General features: G+C 43.1%; 1 protein-coding gene across 3 annotated transcripts in view; it reads left to right on the top strand.

Moving 5' to 3' along the window:
• Nucleotides 1-23,362, top strand: part of MSN (moesin) — a 74,264-nt gene that overhangs the window by 39,473 nt on the left and 11,429 nt on the right. For all 3 annotated transcript variants that reach the window (XM_055565528.1, XM_055565527.1, XM_055565526.1), the window contains 4 exons: nucleotides 11,138-11,221; nucleotides 19,880-19,975; nucleotides 21,318-21,592; nucleotides 22,904-22,987. In XM_055565528.1, coding sequence (XP_055421503.1) covers nucleotides 11,138-11,221; nucleotides 19,880-19,975; nucleotides 21,318-21,592; nucleotides 22,904-22,987 — 539 coding nt within the window. The remainder of the gene's footprint in view (nucleotides 1-11,137; nucleotides 11,222-19,879; nucleotides 19,976-21,317; nucleotides 21,593-22,903; nucleotides 22,988-23,362) is intronic.

Genomic DNA, 23,362 nt, shown 5'->3' with positions numbered 1-23,362 from the left:
ACAAGGCTTGCTCCCTAAGTTCCCACAGCATCTAGGAAAGGGAGAGTATCATTTAAGGTCTGCTCCTTGCCTAAGATTTTGATTGAGGCTCTAATTAGAGTATTTTTGATCAGTGTTGTTGGGCTACTGAGGTATTTGTACCAGTTGTTTCCTTCCTCTGTCTAATTCTTAACTAGATGGGAAGATAGTGGAAGGCTCTGGACAATGGCCTGAGGGTTTGGTCATTGCAGAAAGCACTCAGCTTTCTGTTTGAAATCCCAAAGCCTATCCTCCCTCTCCTGCCTGTAGAGCCTGCTCCGCTGGGTTCTAACCTGAAGGTCCAAACTGTGAGGATTTCTGGGCTAGAAAGTATTTTTGAGGACTGGAGATCAGGTCTGACCTCTCATCTCATCTCAAGAGAATCTATGCTAGGTGATGTTTCTTTAAACTTCTCAGAGGATAAGAATCACCTGGGACAAAACTACTGCTTTCCAAGCTCTTCCTCTGAAGTGTCTTCTTCAGTAAGCTTGGAGTGGGGTCCAGGAATCTAGGTTTTTAAATTAGTGCCCCAAATGATTCTCAGCAGTTAAGTTTGGGAAATACCACATTGCCACTGCACAATCCTCTGCCACGTGGGTGTCATTTTGTCCATTTTGCAGGTAGGAAGATTGAGAGATCATGGCTTGTTTTTGGCAGAGCTCGATCCTGCCCTCAGGTTTTTAGAGTACATAGCTATGTTCCTGCTACAAGAGAGGAATTACTTTAGTATGTAGAGAAATTGCTTTAGTATATAGAGAAATTACTTTAGCCCCTGATCTTTTGTGGAGGTAAGCTGCATTTAACTCTGGAGAACCATTCACTAGGCCACTGGCCTAGATGTCCCTGTAGTTACTGCTATCTACTTGGCTTTGTTTCCCTTCAATCGAGGATCCCTCTGCCCATATTGACTGTTGACACTAGCCCTTGAGAGGCTGTATTCCATGCCAGAGGTTCCCAAATTTGGCTGGGCCTTAGAATTATCTGAAGCTCTTAAATTCTGATGCCAGGGCCCTGCTTCTTATATAATAATAAATCATGATCTCTGTGGGTAGGGCCAGGAAATCTGTCTTTAAAATTTTTCCAAAGTGATGCTGATTAGCCTATCTACAGACCCAGTTTGTGATTTTTCTGGATACCAGCTGAAGGAGTTTGGACGTTTTGGTGGGTTTTGTTGGAGGGCTGGAAACCTGTGTATATTAATGGGACATAATTAGAGAAAATGGCAAGGCAGAGCCTAGGATGAGGAAAGAAGAGCAGGCATCCTTTAAAAGGACAAGGTAGCCTAGGTGCTCTGTTGTATTCTGCCTCACTTCAGGGCTCTGCTTCTTGGGGGGAAATCCCTATCCCTCCCAAGAGAGAAAACATTTAAAATAATGCAAGGATGTGTGTGTTTCTGCCTGATATGCATGGTTTCAAATTGTCTAACCAACTAGAAATCTAATCATATTTTAGAGTTTCCCCCAAAATCAAAGGGCCCTTAGGCTAGAAGGGCCCTCTGCAGGTCTTCTTGGCAACCCATAGCCCTTCAGTGTAGTCAAACCGGCTTTTAGTTCAAATTATTCTGGAGCGATTGAATATTTGTAATAACATGGCTAAAAATGGAGGCGCTAGTAATCATCACATTCTACTTATGATATGCCAAGTACTTTCTTGTCTGTTATTTTTAACTTAAATCTCCCAATAACACTGTTGTGAGGTTGATATTATTAGGTTCATTTTTATATATTAGAAAACTGAGTTTTAGAAACAGGAAGGTAAGAGAGACTCTAAAGCATCTTTCAGCTATACCAAGATTTATTTCTCAAAGAACTGAGACCATTATTTCTAGGATGAGGACTCCAGTTTTATGAGTCCCCTAGATGCCAGGTTTGACTGTTGGCATACCAGCAAGTTTGGCAGGAAGCCAATCATAGCTTGGCTCTGGGACCGAAAACAGAGCTTTTTTTTTTTTTTTTAATATTGGAGTACAGTTGACTACTATATATAAAATAGATAACAGTGTGCTAGTTCAGGTGTACAGCAAAGTGAATCACTTATATCCACTCTTTCAGATTATTTTCCCATATAATTCTTTACAGAGTATTGAGTGCTATACAGTAGGTCCTTATTTGTTATCTATTTTATATATAGTAGTGTGTGTGTGTGTGTGTGTGTGTGTATGTGTGTGTGCACGCATGCACTCACTTGTGTCTCTTTGTGACCCCATGGACTGTAGCTCGCCAGGCTCTTCTGTCCATAGGATTCTTCAGGGAAGAATACTGGAGTGGGTTGCCATGCCCTCCTCCAAGGGATCTTCCCAACCCAGGGATTGAACCCGAATTTCCTGCATCTCCTGCATTGGCTGGTGGATTCTTTACCACTGCACCACCTGGAAAGCCCATATAAGTAATGTATATATATTAATTCCAATCTCCCAATTTACTTCTACCCCTTCCTAATAACCATACATTTGGAAAATAGAGTTTTGTTTTTTTTTTTATTTAGCTGGAAGCCTCCTCTTGCCCCTACATAGTTGACTGATCCTGTCTTCAGCAGTTTTTAACACAGGACAGGGCAGAAAGCCCATGAGTAATGGATGGAATCCAAGCTGATTCTTAGGTCAGCTCCAGTGCCCTTCAGAGCTGGGATGCTGGAGGTTGCTGTGGTGTGTTTCTGAGCAGAGAGAATAGAGCCCTCTTCTGGTGTTCTGCATAAGTAGTGTCTCCAGGCAGCTGCAAATGGTCTGAGTTTCCAGTCTATAAATACTTCTTGTGAAACTTGTAGGCAGGAAGCTGGGTTAAGCAGGAAACTGATGCTATTGACTGAAGCCCTGCTGGGTGTGGCCCCAGAGAGAGGCTTAATCCATGTGAGAGACTTATTAATGTTAGGCCTTCTTTCCTTTAAATTCAGTGGCTTCAAAGTTTTATGAGAATTGAAGAATCTGTTGTTCTTTGCTACCTGGATATAAATCCATTCCTCCAATTCCTTGCCTCTTTCCCTGCTGTGTCGTCGTCACCCTCTGTACCTCCCTGCTCTGTCCCCAACCTCCAGCTTGGGTCTTGGCTGTACCTGCTGCCAGAGACCTTCCCAATTAATTGCTATTTAAGTTTTAAAAAGAAACTGTCCTAAAACAGGAGACCTTTTAGTTTCCTTCCTTGTGGTTATAAAAGGTTTAGTCTCTCTAGAATGAGTGATGGTGAATGTATCAGAGCCTAAAAGTTAGGCTTTCCCTCTGTCATAAACTAGACTTCCATTCAGTGTCCACTTAGAGTTTTTAATGGAAGCAAGCTGGTTCTGTCTTCTCCACATAGTCTTTTCAGCTCAACATCCTGATTTGTCTACTGTATTCTAAGTGCTAGGGTGTCTCTATTGCTTATTATGGTCAGTGGATCAAGAGCAAGGCTTTTAATCCTTGCTCTCACACTGTCCAGCGGCTGTGTGACCCTAGGCCAATGCTTCCCCTTCCTTGGACCTCAGTTTCCTCAGCTGCATATTGTAGAATTTGAATCAAGTGATCTTTGAGGTTCCTTTCAGGCCTGATAGTTGGGGATTCTGGATTATTTATTCTCTTGGAGAATAGGGATGAGAAGTTCAGAAGGGTTTATTCTGAAGGAGCCAGATGAGGTTCTAGGATGAGTAGATTGAGATCTTGACGAAATTTAAAGAGGAATGTCCATGTTAAGGAGTGTATGGGACAGAACCCTGTGCCTAGGAGGAGAGATGAGTTAGGGTAGGGGGTAGGGGAATGGGTGGTGTGCTCCTGGGGTATGATTTGGCTGAGCTGATTTTGAAAATAAGTCCTGGAGTTAGGTATAAATGGTGAGGAGCTAGTTTCCTTCTGGACCTTAATGTGTTGAGAGGCAGAGGGGGACTCTACCTCGGTCTCAGGTTAAGCAAAAGGCTGTGCAATTAAGGCTGGATTAATAAGAAAGCTGTAACTTGCTAAAGTTTCTGATTGTTTATCTCCTTTTTAGCTTTGGTCTCTGTCCTGAGCTCTCCTCACGTAGTGACAATGTAATTATGTTCTCATTGTTAACAAAGGTTAGTTTTGTTTGAGGTTGCTCCCCCAAATATAACTGGGCAAGTAACACCCAGGGTCCAATATGCCCTTGTCTCCCAGTTGAAGTGATTCTTAGGGAAGGCGACTGGGTCAAAGCAAGTTAAAGGGAACCATTGTCTCCCAGGCCCTTTGCAGCAGTTGGAGTAACTAAAGAATTACTGCTGACCCATTAAAGGTATCGGAGAAGGCAATGGCAACCCACTCCAATACTCTTACCTGGAAAACCCCATGGACGGAGGAGCCTGGTAGGCTACAGTCCATGGGGTTACGAAGAGTTGGACATGACTGAGCGACTTCACTTTCACTTTTCACTTTAATGCATTGGAGAAGGAAATGGCAACCCACTCCAGTGTTCTTGCCTGGAGAATCCCAGGGACAGGGGAGCCTGGTGGGCTGCCATCTGTGGGGTCGCACAGAGTTGGACATGACTGAAGTGACTTAGCAGCAGCAGCAGCATTAAAGGTATGGGTGTGCATGGGGTCCAGGTGGTCTCCTTTCTAGAACCTACTGGGGAAAAGCATGGCATAGGAAGAGTTAACCCTAGGCAGGTCTTGCTGTCTGTGTTAAGTAAGGGTCTGGAAATAGGCAAGAAGAGGTCGGAACAGATAACTGTACCACGTCCCACTTCCAAGTCCATGGGAAGAGGCTGAGTTGCTGGGAAGTGAGTGAGTCAGTGAAGAAGAAGGAGGGGAAGGGAGCGGGGGAGAATGCTTCCTAGGCTAGAGATTAAAAGCAACCCTTGTTTTACCCCTTATGGAAAACAGATGCTTGAGTCAGTGCTGTCATCTCAAGAGCCAAGACAGACCAGGCCCTGCCCTGCTCTGGCTCTAGTTCTGGCAGCAGGAAATGGTGGATGCTAGAGCCTAAATAATGGTGAAAGGCAGTTTGAGTCACAATGTAGTGACTGCCCTCTGTCCATGGAAGAGACTGAAGTTCTGGGGTTGCCCTAGTAGGGCTCATCCTACCTCTGGCCACCCTTATGCACTTACCTTTGCCTTCTCCCTAACGGCAATGCCACTGAAAGCCCAGAGGACTTGGGCCTTTGAAGAATGGGGAGGTGGCAGGTGAGAGGTGAGGTCATTCAGCTCAGACTCAATTGGGCTGACTCACAAGCTCTGCCCTGGCAAGGGGGCCTTCCCAAGTAATGCCTCACAGATGTGCCCAGGTTCCCTTATACCAGAGTGTTTGAGCCTTAGCCAAAACAGTTGCCAAGGCATTGTCTGAAGTCAGCAGTGAAATCAGCATGACCAGAGAGGTAGGTGGAGTCAAGGATGGTGCTCTGGAATGTCCAGAAGGCCTGTCTTTACCACTTGTTGGCTGAGTTAATGTAGTTTCAGTGATGTTAAGTTAGACTGTGAGTGAAGGGGCTTGGCGCATTGTTGTTAACATAGTTTGTTCGTTTCCATCTTTATGTTACCTGCCTCTTTGTTCATCAGTTTCCTTATTCATGATGTGGGGTTGGTAATGCCAGTTCCTTCTAGCATACAGGTCCATTGTTCAGACAAGTCAGTTGTGATTATTTGACTGTCTCTGCTTTGTCCTTTGCGTGTGTGCATGCTCAGTTGTGTCTTGACTTGTTGCGACTCCATGGACTGTAGCCCACCAGGCTCCATTGTGCATGGAATTTTCCAGGCAAGAATATTGGAGTGGGTTGCCATTTCTTCCTTCAGGGGATCTTCCCGACCCAGGAATTGAATCCACATCTGTTGCATCTCCTGCATTGGGAGGCGGATTCTTTACCACTGCGCCACCTGGGAAGCCATCCTCCAAATTCCTCTCTGGTAAAGAGCCATATTGTAGTTCAGTAACATGGAACAAATGAGAGGAAACTTTGCCCCGATCTCCTCTCTGTGGCCCAGCTACTGCTCATGTGGGTACTCTTGGCCCTAGGAAATGAGAGAGTTCCTTATTTGAAGTTGGCCAGGTCTAGAGGGCAAAGTTCCCCAGCTGTTGCTGTCAAGGCAGAGGTAGGTGGTTATTTTCTTTTCTAGGCCAGCCAACTGGGGACACAGGAGAGTTCCAATTTGTTGAGGGCTTTGGATAATAGACTACTGAGATGGGCTATAGACCAATGAAGGGCTTGCTTGGGAATTGTCTGTATTCCATTTTTCAATAAGTAACAGTGGATTTATTGTTCTTGGGCTAGGGGTGGGTGGGCTAGTGTATATGAGTGACACCCCCCACCACCACATCCAGACTCTTTCTGTTCCTTAAACCCTAAATGATTTCCTGAAACACAGTTTTCAAGGACAGGCTTAGACAGGGCCTTAGTTCTTTACTGGGGACCACATCTTGAAATACTCTCTCACCCAGGCCAGCTCCTCCATTCCCGCTGAGCTGTGGGGCTGCCTGGGAACTTTCTGCTGACTTTGGAGGCTTTATTTTCAGGTTCTTGCCTTTCAGACTAGACTACCCTCCTCTCTTCATTGATACTGAGGAGGCCAGGCCCAAAAGGAAGGCAGTGGGTGCCCACTTCTGTGAGCATCCTGTGTGGCAGTGGATCTGGGCCTGCAGCTCCTTGTACACATTTGGGTCCCAGATTACTGTTAAGGAAAATGAGAGATTTTCTTTGATCACCACTCCTGCCCTATACCTATCACCTTCAGCCCTGGTCATGCTATTACCCTTGCTACCCCTACTGCCAACACACTGAAAATCAGGAGAACACAGACCCATGATCCTGTCTTCAAGACTCACATTTTATTCTGAGTTGAGTGGTGGTAAGAATAGAAGTCCCTTTGTGTTGTGTTTGCTTTTCCTCCTAATTTTTTAAACCTAAGATTTTTTGTCTCCACAGTGAAGTTCAGGGAACCACAGGCTGCTTTCCCTTGAGATGCAGCCACAGTGGAATGACAGAAACTCTGAGCAGGGATTCTGGAGACATAGGTTCCAGTTTAGTTTCAACTGGACAGCATCAGATTGAAGGAGAGCTCTTTCTTGTTCTGGGGCAATGCTCTATATATGATACAGGAAGCATGAACCGTTCTAGCCTCTCTGACATATTTATTCCTAACCCAGACTGAGTTCTTTTCCACCAGTTGATTTATTTAAGAAACATTTATAAACAAATATTTCAGTTAAATATTTGGAGTTATGGGCCAGCCCCTGAAGATGGTAGATTGGTATGACTCCTTTCCACCTACCTTCCTGGCCTCTGTGCCCACTCTTCACCTTGCAGGCCTCATTTACCCTGGAGAAGCTCTGAATCCTTGCATCTCTGTCTCCTTTTGGGCCATTGCATTGTGTCTTTTTCTTTACCTGGGACATTTGGGTGCTCTTCCCCCCAACTCTCACATCTCCCTTTTTCAAAATCCTTATCTTTAGATACCCTGCAAATACCACTTTGAACTGTGGTTCTGTATTTCCACAAAAAAGTTTCTTCTGTTCTGGTATGGTATTTCTTAGGGTTTCCTTTGTATGTAATAATTTCCCTGTTATTCAGTAAGTACCTTGGGGTCAGAGACTGATTCTATAGCTCTACTGCAACCATAGTTCCCTAAACATAGTATTCCATTAATATTGGGTAAACTGAAATAAATTTATAGAGAGCTCCTTAACCTGGAGTCCTTGGGCCTCCATGAAGTCTATGGGTATAATTTGAAGTGGGAAGGATCTATGAAGATGGATGGAGGAAAATTTACATATTTGTTTTCACTGACTTCTCACTAAAATTTAACCCTTCTTTCAGTTATGAATTTAGGCCAAAAAAAGGCAGTACCTGTGACTTTGTCACCAAAGGAAATCTAAGATACTTTGATATTACAGTTTAGTTACTATAGATTTTTCAGAATATCATTTATGCTGAAGACAAGATTGAAATTACAGTAATAATAACTAATAAGAACCAGTGTTAGGTAATTATATAATATAATAATGAAGAAGTACATATTAAATTTTGGTAACTATTTCAATGTAATTGGTCTCTTTGTATCTACTTTATTTCATGCATTTACAAATTTCTGAGAAGGCAATCCATAGACCTCACCATACTGCTCAGAAAGGTCTGTGGCACAAAAAAGTCAAGATGTAAAATGTTCCCACCTCTGAGTCTGTATACTATGCTATATCTATCTCTTGTATCTCCTTGCTTAATATTGTTCATTTAGCCAATATCTTGTGAGTACCCACTGAGTCTTAGGTACTAGAGAAAGTGAAAGTGAAGTCGCTCAGTCATGCCCAACTCTTTGCGACCCCATGGATAGTAGCCTGCACCAAGCTCCTCCGTCCATGGGATTTTCAAGGCAAGAGTACTGGAGTGGGTTGTCATTTCCTTCTCCAGGGAATCTTCCCAACCCAGGTATCAAACCCAGGTCTCTCACATTGTAGACAGACACTTTACCATCTGAGCCACCAGGGAAGTCCCTAGATACTAGAGAGGTAACTCTAATTAAGATAGAAGCCTCAAAATGAGGATGAAATTTCTCAATATACTAAAAGGGCTGTTGTCCCTTTTCTACTTCTTATCTGCCAAGTCATTGGTGTTTTGAGGGCTCCCCTAACTCAGCTCAAGTGTGATTTAAGGCTAGATATTGAAGCCAATATGGATGTGAGACTATGGATGTATGGATGTGAAAGTTGGACTATAAAGAAAGCTGAGCACAGAAGAATTGATGCTTTTGAACTGTGGTGTTGGAGAAGACTCTTGAGAGTCCCTTGGACTGAAAGGAGATCCAACTAGTCCATCCTAAAGGAGATCAGTCCTAGGTGTTCGTTGGAAGGACTGATGTTGAAGCTGAAACTCCAATATTTTGGCCACCTTATGTGAAGAGCTGACTCATTTGAAAAGACCCTGATGTTGGGAAAGATTGAGGGCAGGAGGAGAAGGGGATGACAGAAGGTGAGATGGTTGGATGGCATCACCGACTCAATGGGCAAGAGTTTGGGTAGATTCCAGGAGTTTGTGATGGACAAGGAGGCCTGGTGTGCTGCAGTTCATGGGGTCGCAAAGAGTCGGAGACGACTGAGCGACTGAACTGAACTGAATTGAAGCCAAATTCTAGTCCATTGGGCCTCATTCTCCCTACCTTATGAGGGTCCATTATATGGAGGTCACTGGATTGGCAGGGAGCCTAGGTAACACTGAGTCAAAGTGACTAATCTTGCCTCCTGTCTCTCACTGGGGTACTTGCCTTACTTGTTCCTGCCTTCATGGCCTTTCCTGTCCCATTGTCAATCCTGAAATAGATTTCCTCCTTGGCTCCCTGGTGAGATTTATTTACAAAATTGTTCCCCAGGCCTGGTCCTCATCAGAATTGTTTAGCTGGCAAAATTGCTGTCTGGCCCCTTCTTCCCCACTAGCTGACCCCTGTGCTCAGGAAAAGCCCATAGGTATTAGAGACTGATAAGGCTTAATGTTTTAGCTACTCCATGGGGATTTGTATCTTTGACAATTCTACCTTTATTCCCCTCCAACAGATTAAGTAATACGTGAGCATCGTAGAAATGTAGATTAGTTTTCTTTTTAATTTAAAGAAGGGAGGATGCATTCATAAGATCACTACCCAAAACCCAAGACTGACTAACACTTAGGTATGATTCCAATAACCTCTCTTTGAATACTTTTTATAAAATTGAGCTCATGAAATCTTGTTGCTTACTCTTTCTTAATATTACTGAGGTGTTTTATGTGGGCATGAAATAATCATTATGAATATTTTATTTGACCATGTGACAAGCCATCATGTGGCTATATCATATAGGTTACCTAAGCAAAATGTCCAACAACTAAAAAACTTAATCTTTGGAGGTTCTAAAGGGAGAAGATATATATATATATATATATATATACACACACACACACACACCTATGGCTGATTCATGTTGAGGTTTGACAGAAAACAACAAAATTCTGTAAACCAATTATCCTTCAGTTAAAAAATAAATTAAAAAACCTTAAGCTTTGGTTTCTTTTAATGGAGGCATTTTACACTTTGATGTAAGAGAGATTTGACATGTTGGCTTAAATTGTGAGACTTGGACTTAGATCTGAATTCAAACCCTGTCTTCCCCACTTACTAGCAAAGTAACTTTAGACAAATATCTAAGTATTCATGCCCAATGTGGAGATACCCTGTTTCACAGGATGATTATGATTATTGGGATAGTACATATAAAGTGCCTAGTGAGTAGTGAGTCTTCATACATGAAAGCTGCTGCTTATTGTTACTGTTAATACTGTTACCACTGCTACCAAGTTTTCAGCCAAAGAATCCTATCTCTACTGATGAAATATCAGCTATCATTGACTTTGGCTAGGTGATCTATTCCTAAGAATAGAGGGTGCTTTTTCTAGTACGTATGAAATACTTTGTGTTTCCATCTGGGCCTGTCCCTGTCCCTTTTCCCTCTGCTTACTTGGCTTTGGTAGCACCTCTGTACTGCTCAAACCTATCTCTGTTGAGGGCCCTTTCCTCTCTTGTGCCTAGGGAGACCAATGAGACATATATACAGGAAGTGTTAACAATGCAAGACAGTATATAGAACCACAGACATCAGCACTGAAACGGCTATTGGAGATTGCCTAGTATAATTGACAAACTCCATCTCCTGCACTCCTGCCCTTGCACAGGTGAAGGGAACTAAGGCTCAGGAACGGGATAAGATTTATTCAAGGTTGTAGAGTAAGCCGCTTATGGTGCTAGGCTTGGAATCCAGTGTTCTTTATCCTGCCCTTAACTTGCCTCTATGAAGAACAGTGCTGTAGATAATCCAGGCTATAGATCAGAGGTGGGGAGAGAATGCTGTGGGCTTGGAGCTGGCTGATGTAGGTGGAGAAGGCTTCCTGGAAGAAGTATAGCCAACATTTGTTTCCTTTTGATAGTAGGTTTATTTGCATTCATTTATTTTCCCCTTGATAAGCACTGCCTTGTAGCAGTGGGGGGTTTGTCTTCAGTAAACTGGTTGGGAGCAGAGGGCTAGGTTACTGTTTGTTTTAATGGTCTCCCTTCCTTCACACCAGTATCTAAATTCCATAGGTTCCTGCACCTTAGTTTCTTCTCCTGTAGTTGGACAGAGACTTATCCCAGGCTCTGTTGAGCATCAAGCCAAACAACTGACTCATCTCCTTTGATCTAATCCTAGATCAATGTACGTGTGACCACCATGGACGCTGAGCTGGAGTTTGCCATCCAGCCCAACACCACCGGGAAGCAGCTGTTTGACCAGGTAAGGGAGGACTTATTGCTTCTTAGCCTCCCACTTCTCCCAATAGCTTCCACTTTTCCCAAAATGCCCACTTTTGAGGAATCTCTTCTCCTACTCACTCCTACAGCAGAGGTCAAAACAAAGGCTGACCTCAGCCTTAATGAAGTAGGCAAATTTTAACTCTGGAAGCCTATATCTTGGATGGCCCCAATCAGTCCTATCCTTGGGACTAAACATGGGAGAAGAGAAGCGAGTAGGGTATGACTGTGCTAGATACTTTAAAAATGTCAGCAGGCAGAGCCCTTCTCTCAACTCTGAAAGATATAAGTGATTCTTCTCTGTTTTAACAATGAGGCTCAGAAATTAAATTATTTTATTGCACTCAGTTGGTATCTGCCTGGGATTTGAACCCCACATTCTTGTCACTGTACAACATGGCTTCTGTCACTTGGTTTTTCTTCCTACTAGAAAGGAGCCAACATATTCTCCCTGTAGTAGTGTGCTCTATGTACATTTCCCTCAAGGAATATTGGGACTTAAGATACCACAGTGGGTAAGAAATGCAATAAGAGGATACCTCAGCTCCTATAAACCTGACATGGAGATAATACTGAAGTAGTCATCCCCATCTACAATCCAAAGAATGTCCCTTCATTGTGAATCACCATTGTCAGAAAGGATGTGCTATATAACAGCCAGGTGGGGGCCATAGAATCCAAAGGAATGTGCCTTTTGTGACCAGACTTCCAGGAGTAAAAATGGGGCTCTCATCTCCAGATACTGGAATCCCTCCAGACAGGCCATTATCCTACTTCCACAGCAGCCTCTGGCGAGGTGAGAGTCTGACATTGTCCTGGATGTTGGGACCACATGTCCCCTTAATGGATTTTCCATGCCCTCCTGCTTCCCTTTCTCCTTTGCTCTCTGTGTATGTCTGCTGTCTGAGAGCTTACCCATACTTGGGAAGGGAAAGGAGGAAAGAGATTATATTCAAATAAGATCATTCTATTACTATGAATACATCTGACTGGTAAGAGGAGAGGATGGAGATGGGGATGGTACAGGGCTGTTTTCCATTCAGATCTCTGTGTAAAAAGAAGGAAAGTATGGCTAGAAATGTGAGACAGTTTGGGCATGTCTTCTGAGTCCCTGATGTCATATGGTAGAGTAGGAAAATTGCTGTCTATGGCTAATACAGATGAAAGTTAACATTTTGTCAAGGGCTTCCTGTATGTCAGGTACTATGCCAGGCATTTTGTATACCATATCACTTGACTATCACAAAGCCCTGTGAGTGCAGGGATTAGTACTGGCCCCATTTTACAGATGAGGAAACAAAAATCTTCATATTCTTAGCTAGGCCCTGGGAAAATTTATTGAACCTTTTTGGGTTAGTAGTCTTATTCCCCCACCATGTCACCCCCACAACCAAAGTGCATCTAATGTCTACCTCACAGACTTTTTGTGAGATTATGAAAGGGTCTATTATTTGTATCTCACTTGCTACCCAGTGGCTTGTAAGGATATATAAAATTCAAAAGGATAAATTAAAATAGGTGAGAAAGACTATAAAAAAGTGCATATAGAGAAGAGTGTTATGTGAAGCATCTGACGTATAGTAGAGATGTAAATAATGATAGCTGTCAAACGCCGTGACACTTCTTGTCTCATTAATCAGATAGAGTTGAGAGATCGGCTTGAGGATCCTCAGCGTATGTAACTGGATTTAGCTGAAACTTGCTTCTTCTCTGGAGTTTGTTTTGTATCAAGTGTTGTAAGGTAGTCATTGATATTTAATTTGAGAAAGTAAAAATTAGAGGAACATTTAAACACACATTTACTACAATTAATGTACTGGCATTCATATAGTTCACAAGTGATTACAATGCTAATCTTGAATATGACATTGCATTTTGATTATATTAAAGTTTTGCCTTCTTTTGCATGCAGGTTTTATGTTGGAAAGCTTATAAAGGGATAGCCTAGTGAACTAGAAAGGGCACTAAATAGAAAGTTAGAACTCTCCTGATACCTTACACAAACCTTTCCCCTCTTTGGGCTTCAGTTTTCCCATCTGTACAGTATCTAACTGATACCTCAAATCTGGTTTTCTCTCAGAAATTTATGGCACTTATTTCTGTAATCCATATTTGTTCTTTCCCATTTCTAACCCCACTATTTGGATTTCAGATGACCCCTTTCTGTAAAAAGGAAGGAAATGCTTCACTTGAGTATGATTTGCAGTTGGCATATACCAGGGAGTGGGGAGGGCAAAGCTACCTGACAGCAAGGACAACTCTTCCTGTATAGGCTTCTTACTGTCCCTGGGACAAAAAGGAGAAGGTATCCATACCATAGGTAGGCTGTTGGGCCCTTTGCTTCAGACGGGAATATCATTCTGGGCAGCAGCTGTAGAGAGGAGAGTATGAGCCAATGTGAATTTTATAGTCCAGCTAGGAACCAGAGGTTCCCTCAATCTCTGCCTAGACTCATTCCCAGAGCTCTGGTTCTATGCCTAATCTCTCTCAAGTAAATGACACCATCCCCTGCCTTCAACACTGGGGTCTTTGTCCATTTGCATTGGATGGGGTAACTGTGGAGGGTGAGGAAGGTATAATTTAGAGACTAGGGCAGAAAAATCTTTGAACAAAGAAGTTTATTAACTTCAAAAACCACAAGGCCAGGTTATTCTTTGTTAGTGTTTGTTTGGTTTGCGTACTGTGGATGTGGTTCTGAGGGAAGCCCATATGGTAGGGATTCTTGGCTGGATTGGTGTGCTAGTTCTAAAAGCTACTGCTTCCCCAGAAAAGCCCTTGAGAAACTTGAATCTTTCGTATGGTTGGAGAGAGGAAAGAGAGGAAACCGCGAAGTTCATGATTTCCCAACCAGGAAGATCAGTGTTTTGAGAAAAATCATTTAGTGAGTACCTACTATGGACTAACTTTGGCTCAGTGTTTTAAACCTTGCAGTGACCCTGCTTATAAGAAGTGAAAGAACACACTCTAGGTTATATAGTTAGTAAATTGTAATATGGAGTTTAAATTATAGCTCTGACTGTAAATAAAACAATACTTTTCCCTACTGTGCTACTCTGGGGTGAATGAGCCTGTTTGGCTCAGAGAAGACTCAAGAGGATATGTATTCTCTGTCTTGAGGTCACTGAGGTGCTATCATTGGAAGGAAGGGGCAATCATGTTCTGTGATGTCAGAAGGAACAGAGCTGGGACCCCATAGGTGAAAAGTACAGGACAAAAAGATTTGAACTCTGACACAGAATTGAGCATCTGGCACTCTCAGGGCCAAGGCAAGTCTGGGTGGGAATCCTCAGACCTGTGCATGTTCACAGGCCACTGGGGGGGGTTGATCTTTTCCCTCTCTCCAACTTGATGAGGCATAAGGGAGGAAGTCTATTATGTTTGACCTTCTTTCTGGGAGATCAGGGGCCTAGGAGAAAGGAGCCGGACTCCTTGAGAGGGACTGACAAAAGCTTTGGGGCCATCCTGGAATCCAGCAGTTGTCTGGCTGATGACCAGAGAGGAAGCTGACTGGAGACGAAGCACCCTCCTTGGCACCGGTGATAAATAACAGGCAACAATGGGACTCCATAGCTTGAAGAGGCCCAAGGCATGGTGGGAAAGGGAAATGGGGCCCATAGTTCTTCTCAGTTGCCTTTGTCTCTTGTGAGCGCGGAGGAGTGAGAACATCTAGGGAGGAGAGAGAGAACATTTTTCTATAGCAATTTTTGTCACTTAGCCCCATTTCTAAAACCTGAGGTTCATCCAAGGGCTCGTGATTACTTAGGTGGCATAAGTTCCACTTTAAGAACCCTCTACTTGTCTCCTCCTCAGCCATGGTCTCTAAGCTCTAGCTCTAGTCTAGCTCTACCTGTCCCCTCCACTTAAGGTTTTGAGCTGTGGAAAAGAGGTGAAATCTCAGAGCATCCATCCTATTCATTGACTGATTCAATATTGACTGAAGGTCTACTGTGTCTTGAGAAGGATCTCCAGCCTATCAGATAAGGAACTTGGAGTTACTCACCTTTGGAAACAGAAAAATACATGCAATTCTCCTCTCACGTTGAATGAAAAAACATCCTTGAGACTCAGGTTGTACATAGAGATGGTATATAAAACATGGGATTTAGAGTCAGCCTTGGGTTCAAATTCTATCCGGCTGTTTAGCCATGTGACCTTGGATGGCTCGTTTAGCCTCTTAGGACTTCACTTTTCTCAGTCAAATAGTAATCACACAATTTTAGAGATTTTGTAGTCTTATTTAATCCTCGAATAAGTAAAGTGCCTGGTGCATAGCAGGCATTCTAATGTTGCTTGTTCTTATTAAGAGCTAAATAAGTGGGTGGAATTCCCCCTGGGAGTTCAGATAATGGAGCCATGAAATCCAGAGGCTTTTCTGGCTCAGTGAAGGTCTTAGGATTTGTAGACTCTGTATTGAAGACAGCAATCCTCCTTTTTCCATTTTTATTTTATAAAATACCTAATATCTGTTATCGTAATAGTTGTATCTCCATCTTATAGAAGAGGAACTGAGGCTTGGAGAGAGGAAAAGACCTGTTTAAGGTCAGATAGCTAGGACATGGTATAATGGTTTGAATCAAGGCACATAGCATTTGCAATTTTCCCAGTACCTTTTGTCAGCTGTGTCCTCTGTGACTTCCCCTTTCTTTGCCTGTTTCCATTCTAAAAGCAAAGTTTGGTCCCTATATTTAGAACCCTAGATGAACGTGCTCTGTGTTATAGAGTAGATGCCCACTTGGGCACAGTCAGTGTAGGGTAACAGAAGCAGAGATGGTGACAGCCTCTCCTGGAACTTTCCAGTTGTGCACTGATTTGCTTTCAGGTAGGTGATTGATGCAGCTACTGCCAAGCCTGTAATGGCCTCGGGTATTTGGGCATTGGTGCAGTTTTGCACTGGAGAAGGCAATGGCAACCCACTCCAGTACTCTTGCCTGGAAAATCCCATGGTCGGAGGAGCCTGGAAGGCTGCAGTTCATGGGGTTGCTGAGGGTCGGACACGACTGAGCGACTTCACTTTCACTTTTCACTTTCATGCATTGGAGAAGGAAATGGCAACCCAGTCCAGTGTTCTTGCCTGGATAATCCCAGGGACGGGGGAGCCTGGTGGGCTGCCGTCTATGGGGTTGCACAGAGTCAGACACTACTGAAGCGACTTAGCAGCAGCAGTGGTTTTGCACATAATTTCTCATGCACTTAAGGCTCAAGCCTTGCTTTCCAATCCTGCTCTTGGCTTCTGAAGTGATTGATTATGTCACTAGTTTATTTATTCAGATAGATGCATAGAGGATATGGGGAGGGGGCTTTGGGTTCTGGAATTGGCCTAATATTCTCTGCCCTCCCCAGATCTCCGATATAAGTAGCCTTCACATGCAAAAAGAGGCAAACAGGAGTTCTTTCTTACTTATGATGCTCCTGGTAATTAGTTACAATTTTCTGAGAGGCAAGTCTATTTCCCTCATGGAACCCCAGTTTTCTAGTTTATGCTGCTTGGATCCTGTAATGTTCCAGTCTGTTTTGGGGGTTAGTATTATGTGGCTGAATAGAATCCACAGCCAGTGTTTTGCAAACTAAAGTCCTAGCCCCCCTCAAGGTGAATGTGCCAGGTTCCAAGAGGTTCACAGAGCTGTAGGCTGAATGTGATTTACTATCTTGGAGCATCAGTTGTACTTGTAGATATCTATTTTATTATTAAAATATAGATATTTAAGGAGTAAACAGTAAATTTTGCACAAATTATTAAGATTAAACCTTCAGGCTTCAAAGAAATTATGACTTACAGCCAGCCATCTCCTTGTATTCTGACACTTCCAACCCCACCCCCACCCCCACCCCCATCCCCTGGGTATATGCATTCATTATCTTCTGTGGCTTAAAAATGTCTTCCATGGCAGCTTTGAGAAATACTAGCTCAGGCCAGATGAGCTTGCTGTCTGAAATCAAAGGGAGCAAAGAAAGAATTCTTTTTCTTAGAGATGCAGCCACTTCTCAGAGTGGAATGGTAAAGAACCTGCTCATTGGAGCCACAGATGTTTTCCCAGAACCAGTACCTAGATACTCTTTCCCACTAGAAAATGAGGTTTCTCTTTCCTCTGAAGTAAGTTCTCAGCTGGAGGCAAAGCTTGAAGCAAGCTAAGCTTGGCCTCATTCCATATTTTAGGATTTGAAAATGGGGCCAAGAGTTGCCTGATCAAATGATTCCCAGCACCCTGTGGACCTTAATTGGAGATTTCCTTACAGCCTGGGGTCCACAAGTCATCAGTTTTATCCTTTGTTCTTTTGCAGTCTCAGTTCTGACTTCAGACCATATTTCCTTTACCCAACACACTCACTTCCTTACTTTGGGACTTCAATGGAGGCTAAGAGACATTGCTCTCTCTCCAAGCCTACAGTCTAAGGAAGTAGAGCATTTATATGCATCTGATTTCTTTGTGTTCATAGGGAAGAGGCAGTGCTCAGAGAGATTAAAATGCCCTGCTGATCCTGATATCTTTTCTTTTGATATCACTTTAGCTATTACTTTATCCTCAGAGATACTCTAAATCCTGGAATTATTTTAGCTCCCATGATCCTCCTCTCATCATACCCCTAACCATCCCACTAGTGAAGCAGACAACATGGTGTAAATAGAGGCTAAGGAGCTCACTCCTGGGACCTGTGGAACTGATTGTGTGGTCTGTGCCTGCCTCACTTTCTTTTAATTCTGGTGTCTCTTGAGTTTCTACACCTGGGCCGTTGGTACAGGCAAAAGCTTGTTGCTACCCTACTAGTTCTGTTCCCAGTCTGCCCTGCCATGACCTAGCATCCTGTCCTAATGGTCCATTTTCAACATCTTCAGTGGGTCTTTTTCTATCCTGGGGCTGCATTGTTTCTTGGAACTTATTTCTTTACACCAATTGCACCTGTACACACTATGTTCTGCAGCCTTGTGGAAAACCATTAATTAGACCCTATCTTAGATATAGGATGTAAGAGGTGCTTAAAAAAATCTTTCCTATCCACATCCTCTCCCTTTATCCTCTGCAAAAAAAAAAAAAAAGTCACTGTCACATTTCAACATGACTACTTTGTATTCTCCATCTAAAACCTGATGGTAATGCCTATTGACTTAGACTCAGAGACTCACCTTTCCATCAAATCCTGGAAGTCTTGATCTTTCCCCATATAGTACACCTTCCCTCATTTATTTTTTTCTAAGCATGTTCCTAGTTACCCAAGTTGTCAAGAGGTATGTGGGAAATGGGGCTGTATTTCTTGGTCATTTACAAATAACTTAATTAGTAAATTGGTAGAACTTGAGAGCATAAAGAAGTCATTTAAGCCACACCACTCATAGTAGATGGGGAAGCTGGATAGATGAGGAAACTGAGGCCCAGAGAAGGAAATGTATTGCCTTAACATCACACAGCAAGTGGGAGACAGAAGCCTTATTTTCCTCATTTATAAAGTAGAAATAATAACTATCTCATGATTGTTCAGTGTTTGGTACCTGGCACATAATAGGTACTTAATAAACATGATCTACTTTTTCCTTGAGGCCTCTGAAGCTCTAGATTGTAAGCTCTGGGAGTGACTATGGGTCTGGCCTGGCCTTGGATGCATAGTAGAAACTTTGTGGATACAGTGCAGTGTGTAGCAACGCTGGGTCCCTGCTACTTGTTTCTAACTCCAGGTAAATTTCTTCACCTCAAATTCCCCCTCCCACCCCAGTAGAAGAAAATATAAAGAAGACTCCCTGACACCTCATTAGGATATGGCTTTATTACCTCTATCCCCAGTGGTGGGCATGCTAGGGTTGAGCCACCAGCCAGAACTATTTACATGCTAATGTCATGGACTGGAAAACAGACCCTGTCTATCTTTTCCTGGCTGTCTTTCCTTTCTTGCCCACTGCTCAGCCAAAATGCCCAGTAGCTGAACACCATGGGGCCCTTCAGCTACTATACTCATTCCTACTGTCAACCTGTGTGAGTAGTAAAGGAGAATCATGACTGAGCTCTAATCAGGGCTGAAAATAAGCATCTTAGCCTCTAAGCACAGCACAGGTTTGGGGTTTATAGATACCAAAGTACATTTTTTCTTTGGGCATTGTAAGTAGGACTTAGCCTGAAGGGTATGGGCATTATTCCTAGTTGCTAAACATAAAGAAGGAGTCCAGGAGAACAAGATTCAGGAGTTAAACCAACAGTTTATACCTTCAGCCTTTACCTTATCCTGGGAGTATGGAGCTGCATGGCATAACTGAGTGGGATGGTGATGGCAAAAAGCACTGAATTTGAATGGGTTTGGAGTCAAACAGTCCTGACTCTGCTACTCACTAACTGAACCTTACTTTTATTTATCTGTAAAATGGGTCCAGTTGTAATTAATCATAGGGCTATTGTGAAAATTCAAGGAGATAATGGATATCAAGTTATTGGTGTCTGGTAGTGCTTATAATTGATCTAGTCCATACCTCAGCAGAAGTATTTGATGCAGAGAGATGTTGACATTATTTCTTAGCTACTGCCCAAGTGTATTTTATTTTCAGACCTGGGTGCCTTATATCCTTTAAGGTCAGGGACCACATGGGCTCCACATTTGTCTCCTCTGTGCCTGGCACAGGGTAGGCACTCAATCAATGGTTGTTTTCTGTTTTGCCTTTCAGGTGGTGAAAACTATCGGCCTGAGGGAAATTTGGTTTTTTGGTCTGCAGTACCAGGACACTAAGGGTTTCTTTACTTGGCTGAAACTCAATAAGAAGGTAATTGCTTACTCCACTGCCACATTTGGAATTCACTCTTCTACTAGACTTTGCTCAGGAGTGTAAAATGTGCAAGCTGGCAAATTTAGGGCATGTAGGGCTCCATTTTTCACTGGGTGGTCTCTCAACCGCTAGATCAGAATAAGGGCAGAGCTCTTGCTCTGTCTCTATTTGGATTTGTAACAGCGAGAATGGCCAGTGTCCAAGGAGGATGGGACCTACTTACGGATCATAGCTATCAGTAGTTCTTCTAGAGGAGATTGGTATCCTTTTTTCCTTTCCAAACTCAAGGGCTTTAGGAAATTTGTTAAACAGAGAGTCACAGACTATCGAACTGGAAAGAATCTTGAAAGTCTCATAATCTTGTCTATTTTCTTGCCTATTAACTTATGCCTGCACCCCATAAAGATGTGTCCTTCTTTCTTAATTTTCTCAGTTGAACTCCAAGTGAGATGGTTTAAGTATAGTGAAAGTGAAGTCGCTCAGTTGTGTCCGACTCTTTGCGACCCCATGGACTGTAGTCCACCAGGCTCCTCTGTCCATGGGATTTTCCAGGCAAGAATACTAGAGTGGGTTGCCATTTCCTTCTCCAGGAGATCTTCCCGATCCAGGGATTGAACCCGGGTCTCTCGCATTATAGGCAGACGCTTTACCGTCTGAGCCACCAGGGTTTAAGTATAGGTCCATTCAAACTCTCCACATCCCAGCAGAATCTCTGCAGGTACATGGCAGTTCTCCATCTCATCATCCTCAAACTGTCTGACTTTGTCCTTGGCGGTCTCCATACAGTCCTGTGGCTTATTTTCCCGATTGTGTCTAGGGGGTGAGTGCCCCACCTTTTGCTGGCAGGGTCTTCTTTTCCCAAAGAGTGGAGACTTTTGCTGGGAAAATGTGGAACCATTAGTAGCCAATTTCAGGCTTCAAAAGACAATCTGATTTGTCCTCTTTTCTAGTCAATTCCCAGATCTCAGTCATACATCCTAGTCTTTACTTTGTTGATTTATGGAGTTGGAGGAGAGTCTTAAAAGAGGAGTTTCTTAAAACTACCCTCAGAATGTAGGGGCAGTTGGATATATTGTCTGATGATGGCTTAAGAGCTTATGACTATCAATAGGTGTTAGGCTATTTTAAGGAGAAATTCCCAATAGGAGGCAATTATGGATGTGGGCTTGGGTCCCTGATGAAAGTAATATGTCTCTTTTCTGAATTACCAGAATTGTTACCCAACTCTTTGGGATTATTCAAATTGATGACTTTCCAGTGTCTTCTCCCCACCCTACAGCCACTCCCCTACCCCTAAAATCTATATTTTTGAGAGTGCATAGCCCCTTTGTGCTCCTAGGTGACTGCCCAGGATGTGCGGAAGGAAAGCCCTCTGCTTTTCAAGTTCCGGGCCAAGTTCTACCCTGAGGATGTATCTGAAGAGTTGATCCAGGACATCACACAGCGACTATTCTTCCTGCAAGTGAAGGAGGACATTCTCAATGATGATATTTACTGCCCACCTGAGACTGCTGTGTTGCTGGCCTCCTATGCTGTCCAATCCAAGTATGGTGACTTCAATAAGGAAGTCCACAAGTCTGGCTACTTGGCTGGGGACAGGTTGCTGCCACAGAGGTGAGGTGGTATCCTGATGATCTGCCCTGGTCAGAGTGAGCTGTGGCCCAAAGTTGATTGATTCCTGTTATACAGGGGTTGCCAGATCTGTCCCTCTCCACTAGGGTCTGTCTGAAGACCATGTTATGATGCTCAGACAGACATACTTGCATATGGCACCATACTCTGTTCTTATTTCTCTGGTTTTCAAAATAAAACACTTTTTTCCCTCCTCTGTTTGCCTATTACAAAACTTCATTACTGTGGAAACAGGTGCTTATATTGAGAACCAGAGATGGATTACTTCTCCTTGCCCCAGTTCCATTTTCTTGATCCTTTCCACTGATTTAGACTTCTTATATCAGAGGTTCATTGGAGTGAGAAATACTTAAACTAGGGACATAGGGAGCTCAAAACAGTCTTTTAATATTGATACCCAGTGTACAGAGATTTCTCCTTTTTTAAACTTCAAAACTGAACATTCTCAAACTCTAATTATTTTTATTTTAGCATCTCAACAACACACAGAATGAATAAGGCAGGCATAATCCTTATTTCCTAGCTAAGGAAATAGAGATGCAGAGGTACTCACTCTGACCTGCTGAATCTCCCACAGCTCATTTGTGGCAACCTGGAACCCTAGTCTTGATTTTTTTTAACCCCACCGCATCCAGTCACTATTTTATATAGGCTTTTAAATTGGAAGGAAAATTATGCTTCATTCCAGTAACCTCAGTCCCAGTGGAGCTATGGCAAATGCACAACTCACCTGAAGGTATTAGGGATAGTGGTTGTGCCCTGGGACTCTACATGAGTCAGTCACTGCTATAATGTCTGAAATAGCATATTTAAAGCAAGCCTTGTTTATGATCTAGTAGATCTGGGAGTTATTGTTATGATATAATTACAACTGGGCCCATTTTATAGATAATAACAGTTGAACCTGTTAGTTTTTTTCCTAAACCATTTGGACTCAGTTCTCTCTTCCATAGCCACAGGCTATATCTTATCCCTGAGCAGTAGTCTCACAAATGCAAACTATTGGCCCCACAGAGATCTAGGAGAGAGTATGCACTCTTCCATGAGGCCAATTCATCCTCTTAGTCTCACAAATCAGCACAGACTGTTAATATGTTACTGCTTTGCTTGGTGACCACAGCACATTATTGGATTTTCTGGTTAAAGGTACAAAGGAAGGTGTTCCCATTGTCTTTCTTGGTCACCCATTCTGTATGTCTCATACCCCTCAGGCAGTTCCCTGTGTCTAGTTAATACCTCCTGCTGTAATTTCAGTCTGCTTCTGGTGTAACTGACCCCACATCATCTTTCCAGGGTCCTGGAGCAGCACAAGCTTAACAAGGACCAGTGGGAGGAAAGGATCCAGGTATGGCATGAGGAGCACCGGGGCATGCTCAGGTAAGCCTACCCTGGGAACTGTGGACTCTATGCTATGCCCTTGCAAGGAGAATAAGAGTTGGTTCAGTGGGGAAGAAGAGGCAGAGGCTAGGAACACTGGAGGATGTTGAAGAGAGACAGAAATGCAGTTTACAAGAGGAAATTAGAAATGGAAGGCAAATCAGCACCATTATAAAACTGTGCTTTTTGTGGATGATGGGAGCTGATAGCCCAAATCAGGGGATCCTGAGATTCCCTCCCCTAGGGAGTTTCTGAGCCACAAGGGGCCCCTCTCCAAGAATGAAATGAGGAAGGATCTTTATGAACATGGCATACCATTTGGGAGATGTCTAATTGAAGAACGAATCTTTTCATTTTGTCATCACCATCTCATTT

Source organism: Bubalus kerabau, chromosome X (genome assembly GCF_029407905.1).
Source record: "Bubalus kerabau isolate K-KA32 ecotype Philippines breed swamp buffalo chromosome X, PCC_UOA_SB_1v2, whole genome shotgun sequence".
NCBI classification, from domain to species: Eukaryota; Metazoa; Chordata; class Mammalia; order Artiodactyla; family Bovidae; genus Bubalus; species Bubalus kerabau.
Note: the sequence above shows the minus strand (reverse complement) of the source record. Positions and strands in the feature narration are given on the sequence as shown.